Genomic DNA, 12931 nt, shown 5'->3' on the forward strand with positions numbered 1-12931 from the left:
ACCTGACTGACTTTTTTGTATTTTTTGTAGAGGTGGGGTTTCGCCTTGTTGCTCAGGCAGGTCTTGAATGCCCACCTCAGCCTCTCAGAGTGCGAGGATTACAGGCCTGAGCCACCACACCTGGCCCAGGTTTTTTATGACTGTTGTCAGTGGGATTGGCTTTTTTCTTTCTCATCTAGATATTATTGGTATAGAGAAGTGCTACTGATTTTTGTACATTGATTTTGTATCCTGCAACTTTACTGATTTCGTTTATCAAAATCTAAGTTTTTTGGTAGAGTCTTCAGGTTTTTGCAGATATAAGATCATGTCATCAGCAAAGAGGAACAATTTGACTTCCTCTTTTCCAATTTGTATTCCTTTTATTTCTTTCTCTTGCTGATTTCTCTGGCCTCAACTTCCAGTACTGTTTTGAATAACTGTGATGAAAGAGGGCTTCCTTATCTTGTTCCAGTTCGTGGAGGAAAGCTTTCAGCTTTTCCCCATTCGATATGATGTTAGCTGGGGAATTGGTGAGGAAATACTCATGACAGTTACAGTCCTTGTTTCTGCAGCTGGTCATGTAGTCATAACTAGTATTGATGACTGCCTTCTTCTGCTACCCACTCTGTATTCCCTTTGCCTTCAGCAAGCACCTCAGCAAGTTGTGGGTTTTTTCCTGGTGGAGTGACATAAACCTTCACTCCTGAAGGATCTGGACCATTTGTAGTCCTGCCTGCATTGGGCTGTTGTAGTTTCCCATTGATCCCATTTATCACAGGGTGCAGTAATACTAAGAGACACCCTAATGGATCTCCTGTATTCCATGCATACTCTTCCCTACCTCTATTATGGAGCAGTAGACTGATTTCATCTTGGTAGTCTGGGTCGGTCACCCCAGCCAACACTGTAACTCCCTTCTCAGCCTGTTGACTTAAAGGTAGGAGGAGCCCAAAGTGTCCAGGTGGTAATCTTAACTTCCAGTTTAATTGAATCACTGTTGTGTCTCCTGATGACAGTGTTCCTCCCTCTGGAACTAAGACCTCTAGGCCAGCAGAACATAATGTCACAGGAACACGAAGCAAATATGTTGCTAGTGGATCACTAGGGGTGATGGTGAGTGGTGCCACTTCCACTTCCACGCCTTGATTCCTGGATCCCTGACTCCTGACTATGGGAGAAACAGTACCATATATTGGACGCTGATTCAGAGCATACACGGCCTTCTGGAGAACTTTGCTCCCGCCCTGCAAAATGTTGTCACCTAGTTGGCATTGTAATCGTGACTCAAAAGGCCATTCCACCGTTCTATCAATCCAGCTACTTCAGGATGATAGAAACATGGTAAGACCAGTGAGTTCCATGAGCATGAGCCCACTGCCACACTTCTTTACCTGTGAAGTGAGTGCCTTGGTCAGAGGCAGTACTGTGTGGAAGACTGAGTCCACAGATGGTAGTCTTGGCAGAAGCACTGTGTGCAGGATAGGCAAACCCATGTCAAGAGTAAATGTCTATTCCAGTGAGGACAAACCTCTGCCCTTTCCATGATGCAACAATCTGCCACCAGGTGGCTGGCTGATCACCCCAAAGAATGGTGCCATATCAAGGGCTCAGTGTTGGTCTCTGTGGCTGGCAAATTGGGCTCAGCAGTGGCCGTAGCCAGGTCAGCCTTGGTGAGTGGAAGCCCATGTTGCCGAGCCCATGCATAACCTCCACCCCTGCCACCATGGCCACTTTGTTCATGGGCCCATTGGGTGATGACGGGGTGGCTGGGGAAAGAGGCTGAGTGGTGTCCACAGAACAATTCATCCTATCCACTTGATTCTTAAAATCTTCCTCTGCTGAGGTCACCCACTGGTGAGCACTCACATGGGATACAAATATCTTCACAGCTTTTGACCACTCAGAGAGGTCCATCTGCGTACTTCTTCCCCAGATTTCTTTGTAACCAATTTTCCAGTCATGCTTCTTCCACGTCCCTGACCATCCAGCCAAATCATTGGCTACAGCCCATGAATCAGTATATAATCGCACATCTGGTCATTTTTCCTTCCATGCAAAGTGCACAACCAGGTGCACTGCTTGAAGTGCTGCCCACTGGGAAGATTTCCCTTCTCTGCTGTCATTCAGGGATGTTCTAGAAAGGGACTGTCATGCTGTAGCTGTCCAATTTTGGGTAGTGCCTGCATATTGTACAGAACCGTCTGTGAACCAGGCCCTAGTCTTCTCTTCCTCTGTCAACTGATCACAGGGGAAACTCCCCATGAGGCCATTGGTGCAGGATTCGGGAGAGAAGACAGAGTGGGAGGAGTGGAGACCATGGGCACTTGAGCCACTTCCTCACGTAACTTACTTGTGCCTTCAGGACCTGATCAAGCCCCATCACGTATATACCACTTCAATTTGATGATGCAGTGCTGCTATGCATGGCCCACTTCATGGCGAGATGGGTCAGAAAGCACCCAGTTCATGATAGGCAGTTCAGATCGCACCGTGACTTGATGACCCATGATCAAATGTTCAGTTTCCACCAAAGCCCAGTAACAAGCCAAGAGCTGTCCTTCAAAAGGAGAGTAGTTACCTGCAGATTATGGCAGAGCCTTGCTCCAAAATCCGAGATGCCTCTGCCGTGATTCACCTATGGGGGCCTGCCAAAGGCTCCAAACAGCATCCCCATCTGCCACTGACACCTCAAACACTATTGGATCTGCTGGGTCATATGGGCCAAGTGGCAGAGCAGCTCATACAGGACCTGTCTCCTGTTCTGGACCCCACTCAAAACTGGCAGCCTTCTGGGTCACTTGATAAATGGGCCAGAGTAACACACCCAAATAAGGAATGTGATGCCTCTAAAATCCAAATAAGCCGAGTAGGCATTGTGCCTTTCACTGTAGGAGGGGCCAAATGCAACAACTTATTCTTCACCTTAGAAGGAATATCTCAACAATCCCCACACCACTGGACCCCTAGAAATTTTACTGAGGTGGAGGGTCCCTTAATTTTAGTCAGGTTTATTTCCCATCCTCTGGCATGCAAATGTCTCACCAGTAAGTCCAGTGTGTTTGCTACATCCTGCTCACTGGATGCAATCAGTATGTCATCAGTGTGATGGACCAGTGTGATATCTGGTGGAAATGAAAAGCAATCAAGGGCTTTCTGAATAAGATCATGACACAAAACCAGAGGGTTGATATACTCCTGAGTTAGAACAGCAAAGGTATATTGAAGGCAAATTGCTTGGTGGGCCTTATGGGCAGGAGTGAAGAAAAAGGAATTTGCCTAGTCAGTGGCTGCATACCAGGTACAAGGAGATGTGTTAATTTGCTCGAGCAATGAAACCACATCTGGTGCAGCAGCTGCAATTGGAGTCACCCCTTGGTTAAGCTAATGGTAATCCACAGATCATTCCCCAAAGATCTGTCTGTCTTCTGCACAGGCCAAATGGGAGAGTTGAATGGGGGTGGTGGTGATTCACCACCCTTTCGTCTTTCAAGTCCTTGGTGGTGGCGCTAATCTCTGCAGTCCCTCCAGGGATGTGATACCATTTTTGATTTACTATTTTTCTAGGTAGAGGCAGCTCTAATGGCTTCCGTTTGGCCTTTCCCACCATAATAGCACTCACTCTACCAGTCAGGGAGCCAGTGTGGGGATTCTGCTAGCTGCCAAGTATGTCTGTGCCAATTATGAATTCTGGCACCAGGGAAATGACCACAGGATGAGCCTGGAGATCCACTGGACTCACTCTAAGTCAGAGCTGAGCTAAAACTCCATTAATTACCTGACCTCCATAAGCCCCTACTTTTAACTGGAGGACCACGGTGACATTTTGGGTCCCCTGGAATCATCAGCTCAGAGCCAGTGTCCAGTAGTCCCCAAAATGTCTGATCATTTCCCTTTCCCCAGTGCACAGTTACCCTGGTAAAAGGCCGGCGGAGGTCTCTTTGGGGAAGGATGGGAGAAAGATTAACAGCATAAATTGTTGGTAATGCAGTGGGGTCTTTTTTCAAGGGGACCCAGCCTCCCCTTCATTCAGGGGGTTCTGGGTCTGTAAACTGGCTCAAGTTTGGAAATTGATTGAGGGGCTGTGATTCTCGGTTTTTGTAATTCAAATTAGTCTTTTATCCATTTGACCTAGAAGTTTTCTGCTTATATAAGTTTGAAAACTCAGGCAATTCTTTTTTAGTGTAGCACATCTACTCATGAGTCATACTCTCATCCTCACCTCCAGGGGCCCACTGGGACTTTAGTCTAGTTATAGTCTAGAAGCAAACAGGGGTGTTGGGGGTGGCTCCTGAAGAGAATCAACATCATCTTGCCTGGCAACTGCCTCAGGGGAGGACATCATTGTTACCGCAGGCAGCCCAGGGTTTATCTCCTCAGACAAAGGTGGAAAGGCTGATGGCTGAGAGGGTTCAGAGAGGGGATGTTGCCACTCCTGGGAATGGGGAAGCTGTTACTTCTGGCAAAAAAAGGTTCATCAGAGTTTACAAATTCAGTGTCCCCAGCTTCATCAGGGTCCTCTCACATGTCCCTGCCGGATCCCATTCTTTTCCAATCAATGCCCTCACTTTAACAGTAGACACCTGTAGAGGCTGTTCATGCATCTTTCCTTGCAGGTCAGCCACTCGCATGATAACAGCTTGTGTCTATTTTTCCACAACTTCAGCCCTTTCCCTGCAGGAGATAAGACTCTTACTCAGGGCAATCTTAGCAGATTTGAGACTCAGTATCTGCTTCTGAAGCCAGGAGATAGAATCCCTCAGTTCATCATTTTCTTTCATTACATTGTCCACTGAACTTAGGAGCAACCAACCAGCTTCATTATGTTCCTTGGTTCTCCACACATGGCCAAAGGTATTATGTATAAAGTCACTAAACTCATTGCCTCTCATGAACGAAGAATCAGGAATGTCAAATGCATTTATTTTACATAACTCTCTAAACAGTTTACGCCAAGGACTATCAGTGTTCTGCATACTACTAGAAGTAGAGTCCTTAGCATTTTGGGGTCTAATCATATTAAGCAGCCAGAAACCCCAAAACGAATGAAAGAACTCCATCTTAATATTCTGTTCCTCTAGAACCACACTTGGTACCAAAATCTGTATTAAGGTTCTCTAGAGGGACAGAACTAATAGAATAAATACATATATATAAAGGGGAATTTATTAAGCATTAACTCACACAATCACAAAGTCCCACAATAGGCCGTGGGACCTGCAGGCTGAGGAGCAAGGAGAGCCAGTCCGAGTTCCAAAACTGAAGAACTTGGAGTCCGATGTTCCAGGGCAGGAAGCACAGGAGAGAGATGTAGGCTGGGAGGCTAGGCCGGTCTTGCCATTTCATGTTTTTCTGCCTGCTTTATATTCCTGGCAGGTGACTAGATGGTGCCCACCCAGATTAAGGGTGGGTCTCCTTCCGGAGCCCACTGACTCAGATGTTAATCTCCTTTGGTAACACCCTCACAGATACACCACATCCTTCAATCCAATCAAGTTGACACTCAGTATTAACCATCACAGTGTTTATTCATTTTTCATGTATAGGCATGGCCAGCCGATTGCGATTGTCGTTTTAAAAACATACTATACGTTTAATGCAGAAGGCCACATCTTTCTTCTGCTTTTTCTCAACACTATAAAGAAGGTAGAAAATTAATTTTTCCCATTCTAAACGTCAACTTCTTCCACTAGAACGGTTGGATACACTACATAATTTAATCCTTTTAACTATATTACTTATCACTTTTGTTTTCATGATTTTAATGTTTTCATATATTTTCTTAGTTTTCGAGTGGACTGTATTAATATCATTGAAAATATTATTTTAAAATTTAATTGTTCTTAAAAGAAGAATTTACAAATTCTTCTTCTCATTCTCAGAAACGAGCCATGAGGGGAAGCTATCATTTCCTTTTGCTTTGCCCCCCTTCCCATTCCATCACTGAAAAAATGAAAAGAAATTCCTAATTGCAGCTTGGAATACTCCATCTGTTCTGAGGTCACTAAGTTCTGTTTCTCTCAAGGGTTCTAAATCATACTCCATTAGTCTGCTTCCAAATATCAGCCCTGGGACTGGAGACCCCAAAATGGGTAATACCACTGAGAGAGTAATTGCAGATAAATGATTTATTTTTTCCTGGTCTAATAAAACCATGAAGGTTGAATATGAAAATTCTTAAAGCACTAAACCAAAGCTGGATAATAACTAAAGGAATAATAGGCAATTTATAAAAGAGCAAAAACTAGAGAAGCATAAGTGGTACGTGAAGTTAAAGCTGAAAAGAACTTTAAACATAATCCGGTAACCAAATTTTACAGATTAAGTCAACTGAGTCTTAAAGCTAAAGTGACACAATCAGAAATATATGGCTATTTAAGGCATTTCGAGATTTGTCCAAGGTTCTCCCCACAATACCCACTGGCCCTTTCAGTGGATTTAGTCCTGTATTTCTTAAAGTTTGTTCTTCTGTGAGCACTGGTCCCATAAACATGCTCTAAACCCTAAAAAGTTCTGTGGTTCAACGAGTTTGGGGCACATATCATGTAGCCCCTTCAAGATCCACTGTGCACACTGGCATTTTAAAGCCCCCAAGGACTGTTGCAGCAAGACAAGCTCTGTTGCTGTGCTCAGTCCAGTGTTTCCCAAACTTACTTGAGTTCTAGACCGTTCTTCCTTGCAGCACCTATGAACACCTGTGAAGGTGTTCTGGAAAACCTTCTGGGTTGGGGTAGATCTTGCAGCATGTGGAAGGTAAGTGAAGTAGAATATGAGATACGAACATGGGAATAACTACAATTTTATTCAGAAAGAGGAAAGATGAAGATGCAAGACTAGAGACATTACTTAATGTCACTAGGGAAATAGTATTATTAGACAAAAATACCTTGTTCTTTAAAAAGAATGCTAAAAGAGATTGGTGGTTGTTACACTGATTTCCTACTACTGTTGTTACCAACATCAACTTTATTAAACTCAGAATGCTTAATGAAGTCATTTTACCTTCTGTCTGTTTTCCAGGACACTGTAATTTATGATCGACTGGCAGAGACATCAAAATACAAAGAAATTACCCTGAAACATTTAGAGCAGTTTGCTACAGAAGGTAAGTGTAATTCGGCAATAAAGCATGATTAAAATAAAAGGAAATCGTATATTTCAACTCAAGACTTTCTATTAAAAACTTATGTAGCTATTAAAATTGTTATTCAGTGTATTGCAACTCAATAGAGAGAGCCCCTACCACAAGCCAGGCTCTGTGTGAAGCCTGAGAATGCAAAATAAGATAATCAAGCTTTGCCCTGTCTCTCTGTCCTCCTGAAATATATTATGTGCAAGGCAAAGCAGTACCTAGTCTAGAGAGAAGATCTAGGTTAGATGAAAGGCAGCAAGGGTTGTTAAACATGAGAGTCAGTTACTACAAGAATTTGTAGAGTCTTACCTCATACTTGACAATGGTAGTTCTAGCTGAATCTAAATCTCCAGTCTCAGTTTTCACTCCTGTCTGTTTCAGCTGGAACTGTTGCCAGTGGCACCAAACTGACCTGATCAAATACTTTTTTCCTGTTAACTCAGGCAGAGAAAAGATAGGAATGTTTTTTAAAACACTAGGCAAAAACAAAAGCCAACACAAACAAACAAAAAGATGGCTTTTGAAAAACCTCTGTACAGTTCTTCAAAATGTAAAAGCATGGAAACATATATATTCATAGAATTCAGATTCCTTAAGGCCCAGCCTCAGACCTTGACAGATACAACCTACCCAGCATACAACACAGATTCTTTTTGTTTTGGAGGAGAACTGAGGGCATCTTTCTCCTCTCTGGATGTGATATTAAAGATACTCCACTCTTAGATTTTAATGATTTGGCCCACACCTCCACCCTATTCTTTCTGGCACTGGGCTAGATTACACTTCTCCCCATGACTACCCTCCAGTAAGTTTTCCAGCCAAGTTTTCAAGAGAGAAAAACATGTCCTAAGATGGCCCCAAAGATTTGAGTTCCACTCTCAGTGATCTGGCAGTAGACCACCCTTTCTTGGAAGGTAGAGTTCTCTGGGAACTTTGTATGTTCCTTGCTTCTTACTTCTGACATGTTCCCTTCGACACATTTTGTCTTGAGATCACTAAGCCTAGCATCTGGTCCTAGTCATTCTAAGAATTAAATGACCTGGAGTGAGGGCGGTGTCTTCTTGCGAACCTAAATAACTGCTTCCTTGCGTAGCTGACAAGTGCTTTGGCTTCTCCTTTCTTCCAATCCATCTACTTTTTTCTGGCTGAGAGAGATGTGTTATGAAATTGGCAGGCACCAGGCACAGGGGCGGGTCACTGTAAATATCAGCTTTGATTGTTTTCCTGGAGTGTATCTGCTGGCAGTTCTTTTTTGCCACTATCCCTCAACTACACTTAGACTTTTAAACTACAGATTTGTGATGACAAAGAATAGTAATAAATGCAGTCATATATCCTAGTAAGAGGAAGGTGGCTTTCCCAGTAGACCCCACCGGGGTCTCTCTTCCTTCGTAAACATCTGTGAGGCCACTATAAAAAGTCAGCCACTATGCTTGGTACTGAGTTACTCTGAAGCACTCTGGGTCCCTGCTTTCCAAGTGCTTTAATAGAGGAGACATACAAGAAAAACTCTAAAACATTGTCACTCACGCCATAGGACTGTTTCTGCCTTTGGCATCTGGGTGAGAGGAGGGTGCATCAAAGAGATGATTTTCAGATCTGAGTCTTAAACTACTTGCAAGGCAGACAATGGGCAGTCATTGGGAAAAGCAGAATGGAGAAAAAGTTACCAGCATGTGCAAAGACCCCTGTGTGTGGGAAGTGAATTGCAGGGAATGAGAGTGAAGGCCCCTGATGAGACATGTATAAGCCGTACTTTGGGGCTTAAATTTTGTCCTGGGGAAAAATTGGAAGATTCGAAGCAAAAGAATTGCTTGATAAGATTAGGATTTTAGAAATGCCACACTAGGCATGGAAGATGGATTAAAAGGGTTGGGAATTAGAAGCAGGGTACCAATTTTAAAGACCAGGGGAACATTAATCTACTATTTATACTAAGTTTTTGTCATAATTTAATTGGGCTTCAGCATATTGTTTGTATGGAATCACTTTTTTCAAAATGAGACTTTGTGAAATAAAACAGAAACCTCAGACTTCTGAATAAAATTTTCGTTGGTGTGTTGGGGTGATGTATGCTACCTTTTTCAGGGTTAAGAACTTTATGTTTTGCTGTGGCTGAGATTTCAGAGAGCGACTTTCAGGAGTGGCGAGCAGTCTATCAGCGAGCATCTACATCCGTGCAGAACAGGCTGCTCAAACTCGAAGAGAGCTACGAGTTGATTGAAAAGGTACGTGGATGATTCGGTGGATCATACAGGGGGTTTGGTTTCCAGAGAGTTTCGATCTTTATTCAAGGAACCAATGGAATAAAAGTCAAAATATCTTTTGACATACCATTCACTGCTGAATACCCTCTCATCATCTAAGCATTAACAAATCTTAATATGCGTTAAAATGTTGCTGAGAAGCCTTTGGGGTTAGATATTACTTTGTATAGATCTTCACCCTTTTCACAATTTTGGATCAAGGTTTGGCCAGTCTAGCAATCTCCTTGCCAACATGTGTCAGTTTCTGGATCTCTGAGGATATGGAACATGCCCCCACATACACTCACACATTACATACATGACATGTGCACTTTGAGTTAATAATATAATATGCAATGCAATGTAAAATAGTACTGTAATCACACAGCTTCCATAGCTGATAATAATATATAAGAGAGTAATCCAGTGCTTACACTTGCCCAGTCATTGTGACAGACATACACCTGTATTATTTCTGTGACAGCCGTAAATGTTCCCATTTTACAGATGAGGAAACCAAGGCTATTAAGCCAGAAAGTGATGGATATGTTTTGATTGAGACTGTATAAATAGCAAGAATCTTGCTTCCTTAATTAGGAAAACATTTTTGTGTAGCACTTGCTGTGTGCCAGGTGCTGTTCATAGCACTTTCATCTATTAATCTAGTCAGTCCTCACAACATCCCTTTCAGATGCTAATTATTCCTATCTTATAGATGAAGACTCCAACGTAACAGAGAGGTTAAGTAATTTGGCTGAGAGTACACAGCTCCTAATAGGGGGAGCCAGAATCCTCACTCTTCCTCCAGTATTCATCCTCTGAATCACTCAAGTGTCTTCATTCTAACCTCGAGCTTGCCACTAGATAACTCCTCAATAGCACTCATGTTTGTGTTGCATAGAATCAAACTAGCCTGTCCGCTGCAGTTTACTTGATCTTTTCTCCAGGTAAGTAAAGACTGGTACTTTGTTCTTCTTTCCTCTCTATCAAACTGTGTACTTCCTTGTGCCTCTGTCTTGAGAAGTGGCTAGTGTTACCAGTACCTCCCTGGACTATTTTCCCCCTCTGCTCCTCACGTCCCCTCCCTTTATGTAGTATGGGGATACCATGTTCTAGCTGCAGATGATTTTCTTTATTCCACAAGGTCGCCATATGCAACTCGAGATATTGGTCTCCTGTCTCCTCAACAGATTATCACTTTTTGTGGAAGGTGATTGTTTCTCATATAGCCTTTATATTTTGTAAGGGGAAGATCCCTAAACATAAATATAAGCTCACATATATCATACCTGTATATATAGAGATAGATATGTAGCTATATCTAGATATCTCCTCCTTATATTTGAACTTAACTTTTTATTCTGCTTATTTGTAAGAAGACACGCGATAGCATGTATGGTGTCTTCCAGGATGATACTCCCACCCTAAATTTTATAGGTATACACACACGAGGGGGCTTGTTATCAATTGACTTATTTCAATGTCTCTCTTGCCTATCTTCCCCACTCCTTCCCTCCCCACTCCCTCCCTCCACATTCTCTCTCTCCACTTCCTAACATATTTATATATGATTATGTCTTTGGGGTATTTATGTAGTGAAATAAAATAATCTGAAGCCATAATCATAATCTCTTTTAATCTGCCCAGCTAAAGTCACATATCTGAAAGCATTAGTGCTATTGATTTTTACTCTTTGCTTCCCTTACTCTTTTAAGAATTAAAAAAAAAAAATCCAGTTTGGAAATGATTTTTTCCTGTCTCTGAATGTAAGGCAGCCTTGCCTCCCATCCTCATGAGACAGAATTAATATGTAATAAGTCAGAATAAAAAATATATATTTGAAAATGGATTCTAAACATATTACATTGTTTCCACTTGCAGCACAACTTCAGTTCTAGAGTTTAATGTTTAATGTACCTAATATCCCTACTCTCTGGATGTCCTAGAGTTTTTTATAGATTAAATTTTCTAGGTTTAACAGTTATGGTTCTTGTTCTTTTAATAACGGATTAAAAGCCTTGCAACCTCCAGCTTTTAACTGAAATAGATGTTCAACGTTTTCCCAGCAGATGGCGATCATGAGCTACATTAAAATTTAAGCTGACAGGCAATCCATTAAAAGTGGGGGGATTGTGTGTATACACATATACACACACATCTATATATGTGTCTATATGCATCTATATAAACTATGTATAGTTTACAGATGACAGAAACATCCTTTATGACTGCTTTTTACCTAAAATACATGAAAACGGGAATTTATAACTAATTTGTCTTTACTTCATAGTAAAATGCCTCTATTGTTGAAAATCTAAGATCCAGAAAGATTAAGAGATTGGGTCATTTACTCAGCCAGCCTGCTCCAAATGAAGACTAATTCTGTGTCCATCTCTACTCCTGAAACCAGAGCTTCATTTGGTGATCCATTTAAATAACTTTCATCAAGCAGTTCATGTTTACATGCTCATGCACAGGCAAATGAGGCCGTGGCCCTCTGGGTACCACAGTCTGAGCAAATTCCCCAAATGAAGAAATCTTGAGGAACCCAGATAGGTGACTCACAAATTTGATCCGAAGGAAGCTTCTGGAGAGGTGGTAACTTTTGAAATGGGCCTCCAAGGATTATTTTACCAGTTAGAGGAGAGCAGACATTCTTTTTAGGAAAAAAGAATAGACAAAATAGACCAGATGTGATGGCTCACACCTGTAATCCCAGTATTCTGGGAGGCCAAGGTGGGAGGATCATTGAGCCCAGGAGTTTGAGACCAGCCTGGGCAAACATAGGGGGAGACGCTTTCTCTACAAATAATTTTTAAAAACTAGCTGGATGTGATAGCATGCACCTGTGGTCCCAGCTACTCAGGAGGCTGAGACAGGGAGAACTGCCTGAGCCCGGGAGGGTAAGGCTGCAGTGAGCTGTGAAAGTACCACTGCACTCCAGCCTTGGTGACAGAGTGAGACCCTGTCTCAAGGTTAAAAAAAAAGTAATAATAAAATTTAAAAAAAAAAAAAGATAAAATAACACAGGGATCTTTGTGACCAAGCTGTTTTTCTGAAGTGTTTCCATTAACTGCAATCATAGGAGGACTGTAGGATTTTTAATATAGAGAGCCAGAGTTATATCACTTCTTTCTTGGTCTCAGATTCTATTCTTTGTTAAAATCAGCTGGGATGAGTGTTCAGAAGTTGTGATTTACTACCATTAAAACCACTCTAGTGAGGCAAGTTTCAGCATGTCAGACCACAGATTCTTGCAGCATGTTACCCTGGCTTTAAATTGAGCAAATACAGTCCTAGGGTTCATCCATCGTCTTCTTCCTTATCTACTATAACTGAGACGTGCCGTTTATGTAACCTATTTTTTATGTGATTGGAATCCATTTTTATGTAGACCATAATATTGGTCTTAGCATGTCATTATTGGACTTAGCATGTCAGACAGTGAATTTTTAAACTGTGAGGGTCATTTTCACTTTTTTTTTTTTTTTTAGAACAGAATTTTCCAAACAAACTGCCTGAATCATAATATATATAATTGACAAAAGCAGGGCTGCTTTGGCTGGAATGGAAG

At 42.0% G+C, this 12931-nt stretch overlaps 1 protein-coding gene across 4 annotated transcripts in view; it reads left to right on the top strand.

Annotated features, from left to right (window-relative positions):
• The window catches only part of ATP8A1 (ATPase phospholipid transporting 8A1), a 266338-nt gene that overhangs the window by 137293 nt on the left and 116114 nt on the right, over positions 1-12931 (top strand). For all 4 annotated transcript variants that reach the window (XM_008017516.3, XM_008017518.3, XM_008017515.3 and 1 more), the window contains 2 exons: positions 7000-7084; positions 9200-9339. In XM_008017516.3, the coding sequence (XP_008015707.1) occupies positions 7000-7084; positions 9200-9339 (225 nt within the window). The remainder of the gene's footprint in view (positions 1-6999; positions 7085-9199; positions 9340-12931) is intronic.

Source organism: Chlorocebus sabaeus, chromosome 27 (genome assembly GCF_047675955.1).
Source record: "Chlorocebus sabaeus isolate Y175 chromosome 27, mChlSab1.0.hap1, whole genome shotgun sequence".
Classification (NCBI taxonomy): Eukaryota; Metazoa; Chordata; class Mammalia; order Primates; family Cercopithecidae; genus Chlorocebus; species Chlorocebus sabaeus.